The sequence below is a fragment of the Eleutherodactylus coqui genome, chromosome 3, assembly GCF_035609145.1.
Source record: "Eleutherodactylus coqui strain aEleCoq1 chromosome 3, aEleCoq1.hap1, whole genome shotgun sequence".
NCBI lineage: Eukaryota > Metazoa > Chordata > Amphibia > Anura > Eleutherodactylidae > Eleutherodactylus > Eleutherodactylus coqui.
Window position 1 is genome coordinate 28,372,130 of NC_089839.1, and position 25,703 is coordinate 28,397,832.

The following is a 25,703-nucleotide window of genomic DNA, read 5'->3' on the forward strand; positions in this document are numbered from 1 at the left end:
TGAGCGAGCGTACTCGGAAAAGCACTACTTGCTCGAGTAATTTGCTTTATCTGAGTATCGCTGTGCTCGTCCCTGAAGATTCGGGTGCCGGCACGGAGCGGGGAGCTGCAGGGGAGAGCGGGGAGGAACGGAGGTAAGATCTTTCTATCCCTCTCTCCCGCCCACTCTCCCCTGCTCCCCGCTGCGACTCACCTGTCAGCCGCAGCGGCACCCGAATTTTCAGGGACGAGCACACCGATACTCGGATAAAGCACATTACTCGAGCGAGTAGTGCTTTTCCGAGTAAGCTCGCTCATCCCTACTGACAACCATTCCCATCAGACTGGTGGCTATGTTTTACAGTCCTGCTCCTGATTGTGTGGGCACAGTGGCGGTGTGTGCCCAATCTGAGCATTATAATTGTTTGGCACAGGTCCTTTGAGAAGTCCTGCCTGCACCGTCCTGTTATGCTATGGCTCCTGTTGGGGGTAAGTTATACATCAGAAGGCATCCCAAGAGTCTGATCACACTTCGCGGAATAAATCCACACCAAAATCCACCTGATTTCCATAGTAAGATTAATTATAATGTATGAATAACTGCTGTGAAGATCTGTAGCATTTCCGCAGCAAATAGAGCATGCTGCGGATGTGAAAGTTTGCAGCTTGACTATCTTCACTGCTGATTTTTTTCCACTGTAAGTGGATGGGATTTCCTAAATCCCCATTCTCTACACTGTATTATATGTTGGCGCAGAATTTCAGCTTGCATTCTACAGTGGAAATTAGGCAGGAACTACATTGTGTTTGAGTAGATATATAGATTTACATTAGCTACATATTCTGGTCCACAAAACAAGGACCAAAGTTAATATACGCTCATTTGAAAGCGGTCGGAGGCAGCAGATCCTACAATGAGGTTCCACGATTGTAATATTTACAATAATCTGATCATTAAAATGACTTCTCTCCTGTGTGAGTTCTCTGATGTCGAGCAAGAGTTGATTTTGCACTAAAACATTTTCCACATTCAGTACATGAAAATGGCTTCTCCCCTGTGTGAGTTTTTAAATGACTTGTAAGAGTGATTTTATGAGTAAAACATTTCTCACATTCAGGACATGAAAATGGCTTCTCCCCTGTATGAATTTTTAAATGAGACTTAAGATTTCTTGTCGCATGAAAACATTTCCCACATTCAGGACATGAAAATGGCTTCTCTCCTGTGTGAGCTTTTAAATGACTTGCAAGAGTGCTTTTATGATTAAAACATTTCCCACATTCAGGACATGAAAATGGCTTCTCTCCTGTGTGAGTTTTTAAATGTCTTGCAAGAGTTGATTTCTCACTAAAACATTTCCCACATTCAGGACATGAAAATGGCTTCTCCCCTGTGTGAATTATTAAATGACTTGCAAGAGTGCATTTACGATTAAAACATTTCCCACATTCAGGACATGAAAATGGCTTCTCCCCTGTGTGGATTCTCAGATGTGCAACTAAATACGTTTTCTTGCTAAAACATTTCCCACATTCAGTACATGAAAATGGCTTTTCTCCTGTGTGAGATTTTAAATGTCTCACAAGACATGATTTATCACTAAAACATTTTCCACATTCAGGACATGAAAATGGCTTCTCCCCTGTGTGAATTGTTAAATGACTTGTAAGAGTGCTTTTATGATTAAAACATTTCCCACATTCAGGACATGAAAATGGCTTCTCTCCTGTATGAATTTTTAAATGAGACTTAAGATTTCCTTTCACATGAAAACATTTCCCACATTCAGGACATGAAAATGGCTTCTCTCCTGTGTGAATTTTTAAATGAGCCTCAAGATTTCCTTTCACATGAAAACATTTCCCACATTCTGCACATGAAAATGGCTTTTCTCCTGTGTGAGATTTTAAATGTCTCACAAGCTTTGATTTCTCACTAAAACATTTTTCACATTCAGGACATGAAAATGGCTTCTTCCCTGTGTGATTTGTTAAATGACTTGTAAGAGTGCTTTTATGATTAAAACATTTCCCACATTGAGGACATGAAAATGGCTTCTCCCCTGTATGAATTTTTAAATGAGACTTAAGACTTCCTTTCACATGAAAACATTTCCCACATTCAGGACATGAAAATGGCTTATCTCCTGTGTGAATTTTTAAATGAGCCTCAAGATTTCCTTTCAGATAAAAACATTTCCCACATTCAGGACATGAAAATGGCTTCTCTCCTGTGTGCATTTTTAAATGAGCCTCAACATTTCCTTTCAGATGAAAACATTTCCCACATTCTGCACATGAAAATGCATTCTCTCCTGTGTGAAATTTCTGATGTTTAACAAAATCTGATTTCCTACTAAAACATTTCCCACATTCAGTACATGAAAATGGTTTCTCATCTGTGTGATTTTTTAAATGACTTGCAAGAGTGCTTTTATTATTAAAACATTTCCCACATTCAGGACATGAAAATGGCTTCTCTCCTGTGTGAATTATTAAATGAGTCTCAAGATTTCCTTTCAGATGAAAACATTTCCCACATTCTGAACATGAAAATGGCTTCTCCCCTGTATGAGTTTTTAAATGATATGCAAGACTGCTTCTATAATTATAACATTTCCCACATTCTGAACATGAAATTTGCTTTTCATCTTTGTCAGTTCTCCGGTGCGTAGAAAGATTTGATTTCTTTTTAAAATCTGAGCGACATGGAAGTTTTTTCCCCCGTCTACGGCCAGTTATTTGTTTGCCAATCAGTGAAGAAGGTTTCCTGTCACTAGTGCCATCAGTAAGGGGTATTGAATTAGGTTGTGTGGTATTATCTTCTACTTCATTTAGAGATACGAGGTGTCCATGGTGGCCTCTACTCCAGTCTTCACCTGGAGTAAAAGAAATAATGATTTTCCCCCTATTTTTCTTTTTTTCAATTAACCAAATCAAGCTTTATTGAAACAATAGCAAGGAAACATACTAAAATGGATAATACAAGAAAAACAGGATAACTTAAGTAAATGTATGAAAGACAGAAGACAAAACAAAAACATAGTATTTGTAAATGCTTTGTAAAGATTACAGAATATAATTTCTAGTAGAGATAGCTAAAATTTAAAGGAGGTTTCCAGTGAAATACTATTGTTGACCTATCATCAGAAAAGGTCATCAATAGTTGATTGGCTGAGGTCCATCACTCAGGACTCTGGACGATATGCTGATCGAGCGCATGCTGTCAGCTCTGCAAATACACAGAGGTTGGAGCGGAAGCCTCCACACCGACCTCCATATAGTGTTATTGATTTCAATGGCAGCCATGCCTGCAGTTACAAGCACCAGCCACTACACAGAGGTCGGCACGGAGGCTTCCGCTCCGACCTCTGTGTATTTGCAGCACAAGGTCATCACTATTATTTCACTGGAAAACCCCTTTAAATTTTAAAACATCATTATTTTCGCATTGCAAGAATTATTATACCAATTAAATGTAAGAAAAATGTAAAGCAGGGTATATATTCATTAACATCCAAAATATACCTAGGAGTTGTCAGAATGTCCCAGTGGCCATTCAGGGATATGTATATTTCAGTTTATTATTTTAATGCACCTAGGCCTATTGAAGAGGAGATGTCCAGGAAATGGATAACCCCTTTAATCACCTTTTCTATATTCTGTTCATTTGAGGAGGTGGGTTAACAAAAAAAATATCAATTGTGTTTCCTTTTTAAGATGTTCTTGATACCAAACTGTGTAGCACAAAGCATAATGCTGTTTCAATAACTCCCATGTAATGGAAATAGCATAGTGGCTGCACTACGCAGCTTCAATTATGCCCATTAACTTCAATGGCAGTTATAGTAACACCAAACTAGGTGGATGAGTAGCCAGACGTGGGTTTCTCATCTAACTGGGTAATGTGACAGCCCTTTTAGCCCTGTAATCATATCTATCAGACATTTCTGGCATATCCTGGGAGTATAATATTACATATTAAATGTGGCTTTCCGGCATTAAACTATTGATGACACATCCTCAGGATCGGTCATTAATAATTGATTAGTGGGGGATCAGCTGTATAGTGGTTGTGCCTGGTATAGCTGCTCCATTCCATTCACTTGAATGGGCTGGAGCTGCTCTCAGGCCATGTGATGAAAGAATGTGATGTTAATGGTCTCTTCAGTCAGGTGATCAGAAAAAAGATCCCAAGTAGGCAGACCCCCAGCAATCAACTATCTTGAGAATAGATCATCTATAGATTAGGAGAATGGAAGAATCATGAGTAAAGAAATATAAATTAAAGGGCTTCATATCTACCACAATCACACTCTGCTCACCAACTACTTCTCTTCCTGTTTCAAAGTCTGTAGTCCGGGTTCTAATAAAACTGCCTTCCCAATAAATTCACAGCCTGCAAACAGTGCAAGTGTCGCCTAAAGACATGGTGTGTACCTCATGGGGTCCATATAACACAGGTTGAGGCAATAAATTGGTAATAGTAATGATCAGGTGGAAGATGATATTCTGAGCTTCCCATTAATAGAATACATTCAAACAAGATTTATGAAAGGCTCTTACCATTCACCGACACCGATATGGATTTATCGAGTCCACTCATTGTTACGTTAGAACTTTCCTGCAAGAATCCCACAAAAAAAAGAGATGAGAAAAAAAAAAGACCCCTAATTTATCTTATGTCCATCAGTACTTTGCACTATCTGCGCTCCCCAGCCTTAACTGAATGAAACTGTGGACCACCATCAAATTAAAACACTTTACCACGGACTTCTCTCCTGGGCACCAAAGTGGGATGCGTCTTACAGAGATCCTTCACTGACTCCTGACCTCAGCGACATTGGAACCCTTTTGGTGCCCCGAAGCAGTTATAGGTGATTGATACCCCCATATTTGTCTTGGGGAAGCCCCAACTCACCGCCCTTGGAGGATCCGTGGAGGCACGGAAAACAGCAGCGCCGTGAGGCCCAGGATACATCACTTCCCAAGACTTCTTCAGCAGCAGGGGATCCCGGTAAGCTCCCTTCCAACTGTGGCGCCCTAATACGGAACCCTGCGACACAGCCACTGGCCCGCAGCGGCCTAGCGAAGTGCAAAGCCGTGGCGTAATTTCCAGTCAACACACATGTGACGTAGCCCCCCCAGCACCCCAAAGACGTTAAAGAGAACTGCGGTGCCCCTCTACAATTAAATCCGCCATCTCCACACCGCTCCCCGGGCATGGGCTGGATGGTTCTGGAGCCTTGGTCTGAAGTTTCGGCCACCGTGAATGTTGCAGGGACACGGCCACTCCACTACCTCTGGCAAAGACCTTCGGTGACCTCCACTTGCCTGCTGCTCCCGCCCTGGACCCCTGCGACAAGGTCATTGATCCACTGTGGCCTAGCTGTGCATAAAGCTGTGGCCTAGAGTTCAGGCTGATCTGCGTGTCGCCTGGCCCCCTGGCACTCATCACCTGCTGCTGGGAGAAACCCTTCCTGATACATTGTAGGATTCTGCCACCGTCGCCTCACCACTACCTGGGTGCGGCCAAGTTGGCTCCGGAGGCTTGGGGCCCCTACTGCTTCGGACACTGGGGGGGTCCAACCACTCCACGCCCTGGAGCGTTTCTGGTGGCAAAGATTCTCTGGCAAACTATATCTGCACCACTCCCGACACCAACACCTACAGTGCAACTACCTGCCCACTGAGGCCTAGTGACAGTCGGAGCCGCGGCCTGGATTTATGACCACCCTACTCATCGCAGGAGCATCGCGGCTGCACTGGATGGAATTGGAGGTAAGAGTCGGCGCAGGGGGTTCACATGGTCCACCAACACCAAGCACCCTGCAGCCAACTGCTGAGACCCACGGGAGTCAAGGGCCATAACACACAGCCTGGGTCACGTCTGTCCCCATTGCTGCCCTAACAAGTGTTATTGCTCAGGACTGTTGACAAACTGGAGAAGAGAGGCTGTACCAGTGAGAGCACAATATAGCAAGACAGTTTAAACCCCCATAGACCAAGACCATTGTAAACCGCGGGAGAAAATGCTGGCCATGATTCAATCTCTTAGGGTGCCACTAACTTGGATGGCTACTGCATAATTATCAGATGAGGAGCCACATCCATATCATCGACCTGCTGATAAATCTTCATTGATCTTACAGATGGAGCGAAATTTTTGACCTTTGTTTATGCAAGCTCCTGAAACCCCTAGACCTGGAGAGGTCCAAGTATGGACAGATACTTAAATGAACGCAACGCGGGTACCTCAACATGAGTAACACGCCAGCTGGATTCGGTGAAAAATAACAGCAACCGGAAAACAAAAAAGTAAACCATCTAAAACTGCTAAAGAAAAAGAACACAAAGGACTTCAACTGTCTATGTCCCCACCAAAGCCTGCCTCACCCCGTGCCACGGCTATAACAGATTGTTACTCTTTGGAACTTGACACCTCCTCTTCTCCATCCTCCTCCAAATATATGTGTCTTCTATCTCCCTCTGGACTGTTGAAGAGGAGGGACCTGTTATATCTCTGCGCTCCACGGATCTGTGTTGCTGACCCACATTCATGTAGACAAATAGCTTTACTATCAGAGATACTGATAGGCTTCAATCTATTCTCCCCTCTATACTCGACCCATTGCAGAAGGGCTTCACACGTGGAAGAAATGCTTTAAAAAATATCAGAGCTGCTATAGCGGCAACGGTTGCCACACAAAGTCCCAATAGTCCAGTATTGATGCTATTGAGTCTAGATGCTGAGAAAGCTTTTGATAAAAATATGATACTGGGTGGCGTAGTTTTGGACAGACATATGTAAATTATAAAACATGATACACGTACATACAAATGCCACCAGTAGCCTCACAGTTAATGGCCTTAATACCCCAACCATTGACTTATTTAGAGGGGCCCGTCAAGGCTGCCCCCTCTCCCCATTACTTTTTAATTCATCCATAGACCCATTGCTCAGGCACTTAATAAATACCCCACTCATTAATGGAGCCAGCTAGGCTGATTTGGAAATTAAGGCGGAAGCATTTGCAAACAGCATATTTTTGATACTCAGCAACCCAAAAGAGACACTGACGCCCTTATTACAAGGAATCGAGAAAATTGGAGAGCTCTCTGGCTATACCTTAAATTGAGACAAAACGGAAGTGCTACTGTTAAAAGGATTGGCTAAACTTTTGTGGATGGCCCAATACCCCTTCCATTGGGAAAAGCATTCCATACAATATCTGGGAATAAAGGTCACAAGATGTCCTTCTAAATTATATAAAACAAACACTGAACCCTAAATTAAAAAACTGAAAATGATTCTAAATTTATGGAAAAACGTCACTGTGTCCTTTTTGGGAAGAGCTAATCTTTTAAAAATGACAGAATTTCCCCGTCTGCTATACATCCTACATTCTCTGCAGAGATTTTTAAAACTAAAAGACATAAAAAAGATCAATTATTTATTGATACAGAAACTTCATTTGGGGTGGGGACAGACCGTGCATAGCTCTTAAAACATTACAAAAACATAAAGTCAATGGTGGAATCAATCTCCCTCATATAAGGGACTACAATCTAGCAGTACAGGCTCGCATTATTCATGATTGGATATATTCCCAGACGAATTTTACAAACAAACTGCTCGAGCAGAAAATGTCTGGCCCAATACAGTTACAAAATATCCTTCACCTCCCTACGCAGAAGTACCAGAGACTGAAGCGTAACCCCCAAATACTTGTGGCTTGGAAGACGTGGGACAAACTACATCGCGACAGTCATGCATCCCCACATATATCCCCACAACTATCTTTTATTAACAACCCCAAGTTTCAGCACAATAACCCACACAACATTTTCTAAGATTGGTGGGCTCGAGGGATTGACTCGATAGACTAACTGCTACACAAGAAAGAAAAACGTATTTTGTCACATGAGGAAATGAAACAGAAGCTCCCTGAGCTGTCAGTTCTGCTATTTTCATATTTACAGACTACGCCCTATATCCAGGAACTCTTGCCGCACCTCAGGAGATTGACTGGACACAGACAGGTGTCACATGGACTTCTAGGATGGTGGGCGTGCGGGGAATGATATCCAGGCTGTATAGACTAATACGTAATATGCGGGAGCAGGATGATATTGACCTACCGGATAGAAAATGGTCTCTGGACGACCATTGATCATGGAATCGGTGTTGTTGGCTTACAAATATTTGCCCTCGTCCAAGTTCCTGGAAATGAGACTACAGGTCGTCCACAGGTCTTATATAACCCCTGCAAGAGGGCATCACATGGGAATCTACCCCACCTCAAAGTGTTTTAACCCTTTCCAATCCAATTTGTATCCTGGTTTTCCTAGGGGGCTTACTCTTTTTCTGCAGTTATACAATGGCGCTGTACGCTGGCTAAAGCCAGTACTGCATGAGGTGACACATTGGATGGGCTCCGACAGCAGAGAGGCTGGCAATATACAGTAAGAGAACCCCGACAGACGTCTTCCAACAACGGAGCTGTACAGCCTTAAATCATAATGTCTTCAGACGTCAGACAGTGGATTGTAAGGGTTAAATGCAAAGCACCAAAAGCCAATTTATTCCACAGTTTATGAACATGTTCCCAGATCAAGACTTTCTGGTCTCTAATTTGTGAGTATACCACTCTTTTTGTTTTTGTTTCTCCTTTGCATTATTCCTACATATTATCTTGCTCCTACTTTTTTATTGTTTCGTTTTTGCTTCTTTTATTAGTCTCTGGTTGATAGTTTATAAAATGAGAAATTATATATTGGGACTGTGTCCACCTAAACCTCTGCTGATCGGCAGTCAAAGATTGCTTCATGCTGCATCAACATATGCACTAGTCCAGCTATTAGACCTTAGAGTTGTTAAAGATGTCTGAATCATGGTTATGATGCTGGATATGTGTCTCAATTGATAATTAAAGGGGTTGTCCCGCGGCAGCAAGTGGGTCTATACACTTCTGTATGGCCATATTAATTACTTTGTAATGTACATTGTGCATTAATTATGAGCCATACAGAAGTTATAAAAAGTTTTTCACTTACCTGCTCCGTTGCTGGCGTCCTCGTCTCCATGAGAGGTTTCCGTCTAATTTTCGCCGTCTAATGGCCAAATTAGACACGCTTGCGCAGTCCAGGTCTTCTTCTCTTCTCAATGGGGCTCCGTGTAGCTCCGTGTAGCTCCGCCCCGTCACGTGCCGTCAATCAGGAGGCTGGAATCGGCAATGGACCGCACAGAAGCCCTGCGGTCCACGAGCTGAGAGGATCCCCGCGGCCATCTTCATCGGGTAAGTAAGAAGTCACCGGAGCGCGGGGATTAAGGTAAGCGCTGCCCGGTGCTCTTTTTTAACCCCTGCATCGGGGTTGTCTCGCGCCGAATGGGGGGGGGGGGGGGGGTTGAAAAAAAAAAAAACCCGTTTCGGCGCGGGACAACCCCTTTAAAAACATTTTTAAAAAAAAGAACTATTTCAGCACAATGGAAACTTGAGCGATACTCCCAGTGGTACTGGGATGTGGAACTATCTTATGTCCATCTGTGCACTATCGGTACTCCCCAGCCTCAACTGAATGAAACTGTGGACCACAATAAAATTAAAACACTTCACTAAAATGGAAAGTTGAACGGTACTTCCCCCCCAAACGGTCCTGGGATGTGGACCTACCAGTTAAAAAAAATACATTCTCATCCAGGAGAAGGAAGAATATCCACTCAAGGGAATGGAAACTAACCTACACTGACGTGCCAAAAGCATTGAGACAGGAACCAATATCCTGTAAGATGCCCTATGGTGTTGTAAAGTGTAGTAACTAGATTGGCATCAATTTCACAAGTGGACAGTCAATGTGTAAAGGAATATTGAGTGCCGACTGGATAGCTACCCATAGCTCTAGGACATTTCTAGGTGCGGGGTCTCTGTTGTAAATGGATCTCTCCACCACATTCCATAAATGCTTGACTAGTCTCATGTCAGGTGAATGTGCAGGCCACACCATTCGTAGGAACTCTTCAGAATGCTCTGCGAACCAATTTTGGACAACTTGTGTCCAAAGACATAGTGCATGATCTGGCTGGAATGTCACATCATTGTGGGGGGTCCATGTAGACCATGATGGGCTGCAAATGGTCACTAAGCAGTGAAACATAGCAGGCACTGGTGAATATGTTTAGGCAGATCAGTGGACCCAATCCCTACAATGAAAACAGCCCCACAGCAGCATAGAACAACCACTAGCCTGCACAGTGCCTTGCTGACAACTGGAGTTCAAGGGGTCTATACAACACATGAGCCTGAAACAATTGGTACCATGACTCATTGGACAATGCCACATGTTGCCAGTCCTTTAGGGTCCAACTAGCAACCTCAAGAAACCAGATGAGGTACTGTCCCAAGTGTTGTCTTCTGCTACCATGTCCAATGGAAGCTAAATAACGCTGCATTGACCTATAAGATATGTGTGTGGGGCCTGCTGCATTGAATGTGGATGTGATTTCTGCAAGACTTGCTTGACTCTTTACATGGAGAATTCTAACCAGATGCCTCTGGCTATTCAATGTGATAGCTGTGATTGGTTCATTGAGTGCTGCAGGGATTGGCTGCGCCGCGGCACTCGAGAACCAATCAGAGCCAGCGCTTCCTGGAGGCGGGGTTTTTGAACCCCTGACCAGGAAGCACTTATGAAAGCTACAAGCAAGTGTGTCACGACCTTCTGAGGAGAACTGCAGTGGAGTGGACAGCGGCTGTTATGCAATGCATTCGTTCTTTTTTAATGCAGCGCAACCGTATTTTCAGGGTGGTGCTTCCAAAAAATTGTGTTATGGCTACCAGAAAACACAGTGATATCGCACAGAACATTGCTGCGATATCCTCTCAGTGATATTGCTGTCACCCGTGTAATAGAGGCCTTAAAACACTAGAAACCATTTGCAGCCGCTATAACTGACAGCCCACAATAACCAGATGACAGAGAGCACAGAGCATACTACACTGCTGCCGGAGAAGATTAGTAGAAAGCTCCATTACATCTGTCTGTAGAGGATTTACAGAAATCTCAGCTTCATCTACCTGATGATAAAGTGGGACATGTTCCTCTTCCTCTGGACAATCCTGGGAATATAGAGGACTGTGACATCTCTCTGAAGGATTTCTCTGACTGGATCCATCTATAGGAAATAACCAGAAACACTAAATACATTATATATCTGATGATCAGCTGATGGCGGGACTAGCCGACCCTCAAAACGGTCCTCTATAATCAATGAAGGTCTCCTCTTACCCGGTGATGGGAGGGGCTGATGATCCTCCATCATGACGTCCTTGTACAGATCCTTGTGTCCATCTAAATACTCCCACTCCTCCATGGAGAAATAGACAGTGACGTCCTGACACCTTATAGGAACCTGACACACACAATATACCGTCATCCTCCAGACTCCTCCCTTGGGGTTATCATATAATGTGCCCCATTCCCAGCAGCGCTCACCTCTCCGGTCAACAGCTCAGTGATCCTGTGGGTAAGTTCTAGGATCTTCTGCTCATGTATCAGTGAATGGGGTGAAGGCTCGGTGACGGGGCTTTGGGTTCGGCTGCCTCCTCCTGACACACGGGGGGTCACACACTCACCAGACAACCTCTTCACTACTGTGTAATCCTGTGGATAGTGAGACACTGATCACTACATGGAGGCTAAGAGTCCTTCACCTTTCCCGTTATTCCCCTGTTTATTACTAGAGATAAGAGTGACATCATGTGAAGCTCTCACCTCCCCAGTTATCCAGTAGATGATCTCCAAGGTGAGGTCTAATATTCGGGCAGCCATGTGGTCTCTGTCCTTCTCCATCCTCGGTGGGTTATTGATGGAAAAGACCATCGTCTTCATCTGTGAGAGTCCTGAGCCTAAGGAACCTGAGGGAGACAAGAACATCTTCCATGAAGGGTCTCACTACTAGGGGATTATAGATGATTAGTGACAGCATAGAATGGAGGTGATTTAGATATGAAGGAGTCTTATAGAATATTCTGATCAGTAATCTGGTATATATTAGTCAGCCACCCCTGTTATATAGTTAGTATAGGGCCACACAATATATACATCATCAAAGATCCTAAAGTCACTAGGATATAACATGTACAGATAAGTTAGTGCACCGACTCCAACATACAGATGGGACAAGAAAGTAGAGCGATCCCCACGGTTCCCCTTTTTGTCCGTCTCCTCATTACTTTCCATAGAGCAGATGAATGTGGCCGAAGGCTCGTGAAGAACACACATCTCTATTAGGGGGCATTTACAAGGGCGAATTTCCTGAATGATTTCTGTACCTACCTGCACATGTAAGCATTACATGAAGCTCAGCCTGACTCCTCCCGCATGTGTGACCGATCCAGTCCAAAAATTCATTGTAACTCTTTAAAGGGGTTGTCTCGAGGAAGCAGTGAATTTTTTTTTTGCCCAGTCCCCCTTATTAAGCATACATTACTAAGCATCCGTGTAAATGACTTTTCTAGCCAGTTTCTACTTACAGTTCCAGCGTTTCAGCAACTTATAAAAAGTTTCCCAAAGATGGCTGCCAGCTCTTTTCCCGTCGCTTGCTGTAGCCCGACGTGTGCCCTCCCGAGACGCTACCAGCTGTGTCTCCCTGACAACCAGACACCCCGCAGCCGCCGACCGGACCCACCGCGGCCACCGACCACAGCACACGCTCTTGGGCCACAGTCACCCACCGCCAGGCAGCAGGTAACCTACGCTAGGCCCCAGCTCCCCCGCGCTAGGCCCCGGGGCCCAGCGGCAGGCCCCTGACAACAGACGAAGGCTCCGGGGCCCGGCGGCAGGCATCTGACAAAAGACGAAGGCTCTGGGGCCCGGCGGCAGGCTCTGGGGCCCGGCGGCAGGCTCCGAGGCCCGGCGGCAGGCCCCTGACAACAGACGAAGGCTCTGGGGCCCGGCGGCAGGCTCCTGACAACAGACGAAGGCTCCGGGGCCCGGCGGCCGGCTCCTGACAACAGATAAAGGCTCCGGGGCCTGGCGGTAGGCCCCTGACAACAGACGAAGGCTCCGGGGCCCGGCGGCAGGGTTCGGGGCCCGGCGGCAGGCCCCCCAGCGCACACATCACCCCCGACCCCTCACTTACATGGGCGGCTTCACGGCAGGGCTGGGCTGGGCTTCTCGGCTGGGCTGGTGGGCTTCTCGGCTGGGCTCCTCAAGTTTCTGCACCATTCTCTAACAGAGGATGGTAGCAGAATGGCCGCTCCAGCGCGCTCCCGAGAAGTTACAGCTCGTCTGCACATGCGCAGAAGAGCTGTAGCGGCGAGCACACTGAAGCGGCTCGTGCTCAGAGCAGAAGAACGGACTGCGCAAGCGCGTCTAAAAAAGCAAGCCGCCGGCGATTTTAGACGGATCCATGGAGACATGGACGCTAGCAACGGAGCAGGTAAGTGAATAACTTCTGTATGGCTCATATTTAATGCACGATGTATATTACAAAGTGCATTAATATAGCCATACAAAAGTGTATAACCCCACTTGATTTCGCGAGACAACCCCTTTAACTGCTGGGGCACAATTCAAGAGTTCCTTCATACAGCAGCCAGACAATCCAGATGAAGCTCAACTCTTATTTGTAATCCCAAATTACAGCAATATCACAGGAGACGCCACAACACAGAACAATGACCAAGTGTCTGGCCACTTTCGACATGGTAGAAGATCCCGTTCACCGCTTATGATATCAGGGATATGGCGTCAATGCATCTCCCCAATCAGATGTCCATCAGCTTTCCTCATGGGTCCAGGATCTGGCCTCAGCATCAGATCCTGGCACCTTCCAAATGGCTCATCCCCTTCAGCTTAATTCAGCTACTACCCCCAGTCACATGAGCTCCGTCTTTTCACAACCCCATTTATGCTGAACAGGGATGGTATGTGTAATTAATTGCCCTAAACATATGATGAAGACAGATCCACCAGGTCCTGTGACCCCCTTCCCCACATACTATAAATTATTTTGGCTTTGTGCAGTCTGCCCAGGCTATTCATTAAACAAATCTACATGACGCCTCATGTGGCGCAGAGTGTGAATGCAGCAGAAATGCAGTCCTAAGTTCCCGCTCACGACCCGAAGGTGGAGGGGGCATGTGTGTGTGGGGACATGTTTTGTTTTACTTTCACTTTCAATGGCAGAGGATTGAGATCCTCAGAGATCTCAATCTCATGCTACTGCTGTGACAGCTGTAGCAGGAGATTCCTTCATCCCCACAGCATGTCCCCTCATCACTGGAGGTGTGCTGGATTATGGTTTTCTCCAGCAGGTTTCGGGGTATTTTGTAGCTTCCGAATTGTATAGTGTGCACACATCATCGAGCAGGTCAGACATAAGCTATCAGTCTCATATCCAAAATGGCTCTCTGGTCAGAAACACCCAGACAGCCCCTTTCATTGTAAAGCATAAAATGGGCGTGCAACAAATTACATCAGTAACATATAGGATTCTCATTTGTCGGATCATATAGAATCCCCCCTCCTTCCTGCCCACCTTCTCTCAAGTCCAATGTATAAGCAAGTCTTTGTCTCACAAACATGTGCTTAAAACTGAAACTGAAAGTAGATATCTCTTTGTTGAAGAAGATTCTGTGTGGGGGGATGGGGAGGACTGGGAAAACACTTAAGATGAACACATAAGCAGTAACATAACACTGTGATTTAACTCTTTCCTTATGCAGCAGAGTTCCACATTAGGCTGAAGTCACAAAACACACATAATACGTCTAGTTTAGTACAAATCGATAGACATTTTACACTGACTAATCATCATGTCTATCACAGAGGCTGGGACACTGCTGTCCCAGTGTCCAGTGATGGGGGGACATGCCAGGGAGATGAAGGAATATCCTGCTATAGCTGTCAGAGCAGTAGCAGGAGATCGCACTGCTCTCCCTGTTCTCTCATTGCTTTGAACGGGGCCGGGCAGCTGCTGGCTCTAATCAAAGCAGTGAAGGGACTCGCGGATGGGAGAGCTGTATCGGGCTGTCACTCACAGCCCGACATCGCTCTCAGCATGTTAGCGGTGAGTCTCCATTATAACGTCGATCTTCTAGTCATGTGACCGGCATCATCGGGAGTGCGTACGCTGAGGGAAGAGGGAGCAGCGCATCATGGGAACTACCCCAGCGGCGCAATCTTTGAAAAATCCTTCAGGCCAGCTTTATAAGGGGAAGAAAGGGAATAAAAAGGTTAGCAGGACAACCCCTTTAATAAAACTCAGCATAAGCAGTGATGTCAATCTATAGGCAGGACTATCTCCCAGGTCACACCCGGCCTGCAGGCTAGCTGGTTAGGCTTGAATTAACTACTTCTAGGGTCGCTATTAAGTATATATATTTATATAAAGATTTCCAACTTGTAATTGGCAGTGTTTAACTTATTACTTAACTAAGGCCTACATGAAGGATATAAACTTTAACCCCTTAGTGACGGAGCTTTTTTGCTTTTTTCCATTTTCGTTTTTTCCTCCCCCCTTTTAAAAAATTGTAACTCCTTTATTTATCCATCGACGTCGCTGTATGAGGGCTCGTTTTTGCGGGTGAGTTGTATTTTTCAAAGGTGCTATTTATTGTACCATGTAATGTACTGAAAAACTTTTAAAAAATTCTAAGTGGAGAGGAATTGAAAAAAAAAGACATTCCTTCATCTTTTGGTGCTCCCTGTTTCTACGGCGCACAAACTGCAACAAACATGACATGATAACTTTATTCTATGGGTCGGTACGGTTACTGTGATACCAAACAAATATAGGGGTTTTTTTTTTTTTTGCTGTACTACTTGTATTTTTTAAAAGATATTTAATTTTTTTAAATTATTTTCACTACTTTTTTTTGTTTAAATAATTAGTAAAACTTTATTGTTTTTTTTCACTTTCTTTCAGTCCCCAGGGGAGACCACAACCAGCGATGCTTTGATCGCTCCTGCAGTATGACGTAATACTATAGCGTTACATCATACTGCTTTTTGACAGGCAGTCTATCAAGCCACCCAACGGGAAAGGCTTGATGGGCAGTCTCCCAAGGCAGCCCTGGGCCCCGACTGCCATGACACCCGCACAGCTCCCCGATCTCACCGCGATTGACAGCGGCTGATTGCAGCTATTGCCGTGGGTGTCAGCTGTAATAAATAGCTGACACCCACGCTGTATGCATGCCACATATGCCAGCTGAGTCCCACATCCCATTTCACCACTTATTACTCCACATTTCCCAAAGCCCTGTCCCCAACTTCTGTGCTTGTAATTACTGTCGCCAGCCACTACACAGGGGTTGGAGCAGTGGCTTCCGCTCTGTCGCCGGTGTATTCTGGCACTGACAGATATATAGAATATAGAATTTCTGAATATAATAGTCTCGCCCTTTAATTTAGGCCAAGGGAAAGGCCCCTCCCATTAGTCCCAACCTGCTGCTGCAGTGTCGCCCTGTGAAGGACTCTCCCGGGTTGACATCTCTGCAGCTATAATAAACCGAGAGCCTAAGGCTTGGTTCACACAGGGCGGATTTGCCGCGGTTTTGTTGCGGTTTTTCCGTAGCGGTTTTGCTTCAAAGGTTAATTTGGCCTTGCGGAATTTTGTGCGGAAAAATCCGCAAGCGTTTTTTTCCGCAGCGCTTTTTTACTTTTTGCCACGTATTTGGTGCGGATTTAGCTGCGTCCATAGAGGTCTATGGACAAAAAAGCGCTGCGGAAAAGACTGAAGAATGGACATGCTGCATCTTTGAAAACTGCGCCGCAGTTGCATTTCGCACTGCGGCTGTGCGGAAAAAATCCGTTCTGTGAGAACAGCTTTTTGGCAAATCTCATTTGTGCTGCATTGCACTGCAAACGCAGCGGTTTTGCCACAGTGCGGAAATGCAACGGCAAACCGCGGCAAATCCGCCCTGTGTGAACCCAGCCTTAAACTCACTGAATTACCCTGACTGAAAAACCGCCTGCTGATAAATAAAGAAACAAGACGGGCGGACTACAAGTCACAGGCACCCCGACCAGCACTGTCCTGCAGAGGAGCAGACTAATAACTTCCGGATCTTCGGTGATGATGGGCTAAATCTTAGTGGCTACAGGACCTTTGGTGATGTCACAGTCATGTGACCAGTTATATACATGGGATGGATGGTGTAATGTTCGTAGCTAAAGGACCTTTCAGCTCTTACTGGTCACATGATGCAGAATTGGCATCTCCACAGTGTTAAAGGGGTTGTCCCGCGAAAGCAAGTGGGGGTATACACTTCTGTATGGCCATATTAATGCACTTTGTAATATACATCATGCATTAATTATGAGCCAAACAGAAGTTATTCACTTACCTGCTCCGTTGCTAGCATCCCCGTCGCCATGGTGCCATCTAATTTCAGCGTCTAATCGCCCGATTAGACGCGCTTGCGCAGTCCGGTCTTCTCCCTTCTGAATGGGGCCGCTCGTGCCGGAGAGCTGCTCCTCGTAGCTCCGCCCCGTCACGTGTGCCGATTCCAGCCAATCAGGAGGCTGGAATCGGCAATGGAACGCATAGAGCCCATGGTGCACCATGGGAGAAGACCTGCGGTCCACCGTGGGTGAAGATCCCGGCGGCCATCTTAGCAAGGTAAGGAAGAAGTCGCCGCAGCGCGGGGATTCGGGTAAGTACTATCTGGTTTTTTTTTTAACACATGCATCGGGTTTGTCTCGCGCCGAACGGGGCGCCTATTAAAAAAAAAACCCGTTTCGGCGCAGGACAACCCCTTTAAGTGCAGATCACATAACCATGACATCATTACAGGTCCTGCAGTCACTAGAGCAGACAGGTTAGTTTACCTCCAGCACACAGTGAGATGAGTAAGTAGACTCCTCCCCTCGGTTCTACTTGTTGTCAGTCTCCTCATTACCTTCCCCCAGCGGTAGAGTAGATGGCCGCAGGCTGCTGAAGCACATCTCTATGAGGCTCTGTTCACACCGGCATTGGAGGCTCCGTTCAGAGCGTGCGGCGCAGATCCGGCGTGTAATGACATACGATAAAGCCGTACATTATAGATTATACATTTAAACTCTAATATATATATATTTTCCTACCTTGTTATCCACATCACTTAGTTTTTTATGTTTTAACCAGCGGACTGATGAAGGGGTGTGACGCCGAAACGTGTTTTCACATGCTGGCTCCACACGTTATGTAATACAAGAGAAGCTTCTATCTCCAATATCCCCTTTATCTAGAGAGTTGCTCCTATTCACCCGTCCTTTCACCCTTCCCTCTCTGTACATTTACGCCCATCTAGGTGGGGCGTCATCTGGCAGGCAGCACCTCCACCATTTCAAGCACTTATTGAACCTCCACAGTCCTGGACTATCACCATTATTTGGGTTTTGCTCCTCCCTTACTTCTTGCCGCCATCTTTGCTTTTCCCATTGAATGTGCTGGCACAAATACATGGGCGCTTCTGCATTTATCTTCTGCAGGCGGTAATATGGAGTGTATTTGTACTAAACTCTGCAAGACGGGGCGATATTGGTATGCAGAAGGGGTTTTGATTGCTTAAATACGCAGCGTATTTACACAGCTGATATGCGTTTATTTAGTGGCCGGAAGTTGTGACTACACAGATTTATAGTGTAATGTTATTTTATTAATAAAGTTTTATTCTATTTATTTACATTGCTAAAATGTAGTTGATAACTAGAGAACCATAGAGCCCAAAACCCCGGAGTGTATACACAATGAGTCTATTCTCATGCACCTGTCTAGCCCCCCAGCTCTATGCTCCTGGGAGGACCCAGAGTCTATAAATACATCCGCCCAGTTCTAGAGAGATCAGTGGGTGTTGTAGTTCTGGTCAGTGACAGAAGCAAGTAGAGTTCTGAAGGAATTAGTGCAGCGGTGAGGGAGAGGTGAAGTTAATAGTGAGAAAGCAAGAAATAAGAAAGTATAAGATGAAGCTATTTTCCACCTTCCAGCCCAACCTCTCCCCATCTCCATATCAGTATCTGGCACCATCGTAACCCCCAGACAGCACGCCCGCTGTTTTCGGATCACACTGGATTCTGACCTCTCCTTCACCCCCCACATCCAATCTCTGGCCCGAACATGCCAGCTGCACCTCAGGAACATCACTAAAGTCCATCCGTTTCTCACCACAGACACGTTAAAGGCACTCGTTGTCGCTCTCATCCATTCCCGAATTGACTACTACAACTCGCTGCTCATCGGCCTTCCCCACACCAGACTCTTCCCTCTCCAATCCATACTAAATGCAGCTAGACTCATTTTCCTATCCAGCTGTTTCTCAGATGCCTCTGCACTATGCCAATCACTGCACTGGCTGCCCATCCATTACAGATCTAGATTCAAACTCCTCACCCTCACCCACAAACTCTCCATAGCACCGCACCACCGTACATCACTTCCCTTCTGTCCATACATCACCCAGCCTGCACACTCCAATCTGCTAACACATTCACATTAAACGACCCTCTAATCCGAACCTCACATGCTCGCCTCTCGGACCTTTCTAGAGCAGCATCGGTCCTCTGGAACACACTAATTCAAAATATCTGTATAATCCCAGATTTTATATATATAGATATAGGTAGATTAAAAAAAAAAAAAAAAAAAAAAATATATATATATATATATATATATATATATATATATATATATATAATAAAACAGAGATATTCATCTCGCCACGCTGTTCCCCGCACTGCCGTTCTGGTCCTCCAGATGGTCTATTTTTTTCGGCTGCAACGATCACGTGATTGTTTACTCAAGCGACTGCTGCAGCCAATGGGAGGCCCCCAGATGGGATATCATCAGTGATGTTCCATAAACCAGCTGGGGCTTCTACATCACAAGCAAACATGAGCGGTTTACTGGAAGGTACCGGGCCACAGGACCGGGAGGCATCATGGGTCGGATCAGGGGCACTGAACCACCGAAACAGCACTCTGGATCCACAGTGAGCATATTATTAAAATATAGTTGTATGATAGAGAAAAAACGACATAAAAAGGAAATGCACACTCTCATAGTAAATGTTAGTGAAATAAATATGAATCCATGTTCTATCTTATGTGGAGCGATTTTGTAAGCAAGAAGCCATTTTCTATGCCTCTTTTTCACTGTATTCATTTGTCCTATTCTGGAGGATTTATGGATATTAAATGGTTATTTAATAAGCCTTGAGTGAATCACTAAGGGTTTTGCTCCAGAAGATGGCTATTGTGACATTTAGACTGGCTGACGAGTCAAACTGACATGTTCCTAACTGTTCACATATGTTCCTAAACATTCTCTCTAAACAACTTATTGTTTAGATTTACTGTTCCAAGAAGTTAATCATGTATGATCAAATCTGCGCCTGCGTGCGTCTGATTGGCATTTAAAATGTAAAATTCTTGGGGGGCGTGGCCAGCGAATGCCGAGATAGGATGTGTGTGAGACGGGCTCCCGCTGTACTCACCTTTCCCGGGCAGCAACCTCCCTCAGAACCGCGAATTTTGCCCATCCAGGATAGGATGGGCAAGAAGAACATCCCAGAGACAAAAGCGGTGGCGGAAGAGGGGCAATGGAGCGGTTTCTCGGCGCTCCTGGTCAGAGCGGCGGGAAGCAGGCAAAGATAGCGCCGGCATCCGCTCCGACGAGATCACGTGGGTCCCAGTACTCCCCGCCGAGCACTGTGCCGAACAACCCGGCTCTGCCGCCGCTGCGGTCACCATCGCTTGGCACCCCACGGAGGAAGAAGGAGACAGCCTCCACACACCAGGGGCTTTCAGCACGGGAGGCTCCCGCACCTGAGATGCCAAAGGAAGCAGGAGGGAGCGACAAAACAGTGAGTTGCACCAACATGGACTCCCCCTCAGCACATGCAGCCACATCCACAGAAGCCTCACCTGCTGCACATTACACCTTTACCAACACTAAAAGGGGCAATGACCCGCCGGGGTGGTCGATGTCCCCAAAGAGCAGCATACCTAGCAGCCCGGCTGATAACCTACATGAAGGGGAAATCTCTAATAAGGACACTGAACAATGGAAAATCCACATAATGTCAATCTCCACAAAAAGTGAGCTCCAAGCATTGTTCACAAAATTTGAAACATCTAACAAGCAAGCCCTTGACCGTATCCACTCTGATATTCGGCAGATGGGACACAGATTGCTGCAGGTAGAGAAGGCAGGCACAAGAGGACACAGTGGCCATTTTAGAATCACACAGGCAAGCCATATAATTTCAAACTGATCAAATCGCCAGCCTGACTATGCACATAGATGACCTCGAAAACAGGAATAGACGAAACAATCTTCGCATCCGAGGTTTATCTGAAGAAGTAGAGGACCTCCAATTAGAGACTTGGGCGCAAACATTTTTTCTACAATTACTAGATCGCGCACCAGACAATCCGATCATAATCAACAGGATACCTAGGGCGCTGGGACCCAAGACGACTGATCCAAACAGACCAAGGGATATAATATGCAGGATCCACTTTTTTAGAGAAAAATAATCCATTATGCGCGCTGCCAGAGAAAAGGGGAATCTTGCGCATGATGGCAAACCATTTGTCTTACTTCAAGACCTTGTGCGCCACACTCTCCGCCTCAGGGGCGCTATGAGGCCGCTACTAGCATTGCTCAAAGAAAGGGACATACCATACCGCTGGGGATACCCATTCTCCCTGATTGCTAGAAAAGAAGGCAAGTCAGACACATTTTGCATGCTAGGAGACCTACCTAAATTTTTGGGGACCTTCCAGCTCCCAATGATTGCACTCCCCGATTGGCCAAACGCACCAACCTTGCTGGCTCCAACAGCCCAGGAGCGCTGGCAGACCGTACAACCCAAACAGCGTCACGAGCGCCGTAGAGGACCTGAAACCAGCACCTGATGTCTCTTGCCCCACAGTGAAACCTTCATGAGGACTAGCCAGGGACTCTACTGAAGGAAGACAAAGAGACTCGGGAGCTAGACCTCCTCTGATCCCCCTCCTCACGCACGACCCGACCTTTTGGCGTGGGGAGAGCATAAAAAATGGCCTGACTGCCCGGTTGGCAGCACCTTCTTTCGCTGCTGGAACATTCGTCGCTCATAACATCTTCAAGTTACTTTTCTATATCGGATTATCCGTTCTGATCTGCCGTCGTTTGGAGGTTATTTGCAGGGTCCCTCTTGGGTACCCCAAATGTTACAATAATTATTTGGGGGGGCGGTGAGGGTGGGGGCCGGTCCCGTTCTGCCTGGCGCCCTACCACTCCCCGTCTAGGGTGAAATGTCGCACAAAGCTGCGACTACAACACCTCTCACCATGATAGCGTATGCGGCCGCTAAATGCCGCAGGTTTTTTTCTGTAAACCTCTCTTTCTTTCCCCCCCTCTCCTACCCTCTTTCTGTCACCCTACCCACCCGCACCCTGGTCTCTAAACAATCCCAGTACCTGAGTATTGATTATGGCTAGCATCACATTTGGCACTTATAACATGAGAGGGTTGAACAGACCTGCCAAGAGGGGGCAAATACTGGATCACCTGCACAGACATAAAATTATGATTGCACTCCTGCAGGAAACTCATTTTCAAGTAAATAAAATCCCTAAATGTAAAAATCGCAATTATGCAACATGGCAGCACAGCCCGCACCCTCGTAAAAAAGCGAGAGGAACCTCTATAGCCATACACAAACAACTCACCCACAAATTCATTTCCTTGTCAACTGGTGAGGACGGAAGATATGTCTTCCTAAAAATTCAAATTTGTAATGAGATTGTTACTATCACTAATATATATTTCCCAAAGCAAGCGCAGATACGCTTTGGAATCCGAGTACTGGGGGCCTTGAGAACCTTCGCGGACGGCTCCAATATACTGTTAGGTGGGGACTTCAACCTCTGCATGGAACCCTTACTCGACTCCTCTGAGAGTAAGTCTGTAATTACACACACATCACTGCGCAGGCTACGTAAGGAGTTGGCTAGCCTCAGACTCATCGACCTGTGGAGGACTCTACACCCTAAAGAGAGAGACTACAGTTTCTTTTCTCTGTCCCATAACTCATACCAACGCCTAGACTACCTATTCATCTCACATAAACTGCTAGACCGTGACCCCTTAAGTACCATAGGCCCCTTCATCTGGTCAGACCATGCTCCGGTATGGGGATCGATCAGATGCGCCACACAAGACACCACTAACATCAACTGGTGCTTAAATGAGAATCTGTTGATGGATTCAGCTTGCACACAAGCGATACAACGGGCCATTGAAAATTTCAACATAGACCATTCAGCAGATAGCACCCCAGACCCTACAAAATGGGAAGCTCTCAAATGTGTACTCCGAGGAATCTTTATCTCCCACGGGGCACGCCTGAAAAAGGAAAGAGCAACCATCTTGAAGGATCTGTTGTCCCAAATGACTCACCTTGAAAATATAAACAAGAAAGACCCGTCAAATGCGAGGGCGTCGGAAATTTCGGAAATACGTGGCCGGATTCTGCAACTGCTGGACCAGGCCTCTCTAAGTCAACGAGACAGAGCTAGAGGATACTTTTACGAATATGGGAATAAATGTGGTAGAGGACTAGCTAAAGCACTAAACCCACAATCCCCGCAGACCTACATCTTCACAATTAACACACCAGATGAAGGTCTAGTTAATACCAACACCAAAATAGTAAATGGCTTTCATAAATACTACCATGCTCTATATAATCTGCTGGATAGGCTTGGGGACCAAGATGAAGCTCTGCTACAGGACAGAGATAATTACTTACTTAACTTTGCTCCCAAGCGCATCTCGGAAACAGTTGAGGGCGAGCTCGAGGGAGACATCACCCTCGAAGAAGTAAAAGAAGCTATTCAGTCCCGGAAAATTGGAAAGAGCCCGGGGCCAGATGGCTTCACATCCTGCTTCTATAAACTTCTTGCAGAGAACTTGGCCCCCCTAATGCTTAACGCATTCAACTCCATATCCAGCTCCTGCCCCTTTCCTGCTCAAGCACTACAAGCAGTGATAACGGTTATTCCCAAGACAGGGAAGGATCCCGCATCCTGCAGCGGCTACAGACCGATATCCCTTTTAAATGTGGATACTAAGATTTTTTCAAAGATCTTAGCTACCCGTCTGCAATCCTGTATCCCCTAACAAATTCATAAGGACCAGGTGGGTTTTGTCCCGGGGAGGGAGGCAGGGGACAACACAATCAGAACACTTGCCCTCGTGTCCCGGGCGCGTGCCTCTGGGGATCCCCTGTGCCTGCTCTCGGTGGACGCAGAGAAAGCATTTGACAGGGTGGGATGGAGGTTCTTGGAGGTGGTGCTGGGACGGGTGGGTATGGGACCAAGACTCAAGAGCTGGGTAATGGCACTATACAAGTGCCCCTCTGCTCGGGTCCGGGTCAATGGTCAACTCTCGCCATCCATACAAATACGTAATGGCACGAGACAGGGTTGTCCTGTGTCTCCCTTCCTGTACATCCTAGTGATGGAGACCCTGGCAAACGCTCTCTGAACAAACACTAATATTAGCGGCTTTAGAATAGATAGTAAGGAAAATAAAATAGCCCTATATGCGGACGACCTGCTGGTATATGTAACAAACCCCAGAATCGCTCTTCCTAGCGTCCTAGCAGAATTTAAAAGGTTTGGGAAACTTTCCAATTTTAAAGTGAACCTCAGTAAGTCAATAATTCTCAACGTCACTCTAGCGGACTCAGAAGTGGAAGCCTTGAAACCCACTCTCCCATTTAAATGGAAACGGGACGATCTCAAATACCTAGGTGTCATAATCACAAAAGACTTAGACAAGCTCTTTGTAAAAAACTATAAACCCCTCCTTGCCACACTAGAAGCAGATTTTAAAAGATGGCAATTGGTCCCCATGTCCTGGTTCGGCAGAAGAAACGCAATAAAAATGAAAGCTCTACTGCGATTCCTCTACCTGTTCCAAACAGTGCCCATTCATATACCCAGGTCAATCTTAGTGCAGATTAGGAAAGCTATCATGGCTTTTATTTGGGGGGGTGGTAGGCCCAGGCGCAACTGGAGGACCCTCGCCGGTCCCAAGGACCGAGGAGGCAGGGGCATCCCAAATGTTGCCTTATACCATAAAGCAGCACTGACTAAACGGATCCTAGATCTATTCCACAGCAGAGCCCAGAAACTGTGGGTAAAGATGGAACAAGACTCGGTTCCCTTTAATGGCGGAGGAGTCATTTGGGTCCCAGGCAACGGGAAACATAAAGGCTTGGGCTGGTCCCCATTTATGGAAGACTTAGTCTTGACCTGGCTAAGACCAGCGACCAAAACGGGCATGATCCTTAGACCAGGCCCACTCACTCCCCTGGTCAGCAATATAGACGCACAATATAGATATCTTTTTAAAAGGTACCCCCCCTGACGAATGTTATCACAGACACGATTCTTCGGGTCAGAGACATAACTCTAGGGGACGGATTCAAAACACTACATGAACTATTGGAAGGACAAAGACCCCCACCCGGAGCGTGGTTTCAATACCTACATCTGCGTCATTATGCGGGGACCTTAGGTGACGCACACCAGATAAGATGCCCACTGACCACCTTCGAGAAGATGTGTCTCTCGGCCTCTACGGCTCAACAAAAAATATCATCACTGTACAGGATGTTAGTAGAGGAAGACAGTCGTAATGGTAACAAGGATCTAGAGCGAGAATGGGAGAGGGACCTCGGA

The 25,703-nt window shown here is 46.0% G+C and overlaps 1 protein-coding gene across 2 annotated transcripts in view; it reads right to left on the reverse strand.

Annotated features, from left to right (window-relative positions):
• Window positions 1-25,703, reverse strand: part of LOC136620531 (zinc finger protein 420-like) — a 254,703-nt gene that overhangs the window by 195,237 nt on the left and 33,763 nt on the right. Inside the window, exons 7-12 of one of the 2 annotated variants that reach the window (XM_066595379.1) lie at window positions 11,751-11,893; window positions 11,472-11,639; window positions 11,265-11,388; window positions 11,054-11,151; window positions 4,545-4,602; window positions 63-2,857 (exon numbers count right to left, since the gene is read on the reverse strand). In XM_066595379.1, the coding sequence (XP_066451476.1) occupies window positions 933-2,857; window positions 4,545-4,602; window positions 11,054-11,151; window positions 11,265-11,388; window positions 11,472-11,639; window positions 11,751-11,893 (2,516 nt within the window). In that variant the 3' untranslated portion in view covers window positions 63-932. Of the gene's footprint in view, window positions 1-62; window positions 2,858-4,544; window positions 4,603-11,053; window positions 11,152-11,264; window positions 11,389-11,471; window positions 11,640-11,750; window positions 11,894-25,703 lie in introns of those variants that run through there. The other variant, XM_066595378.1, reaches the window with a different exon arrangement.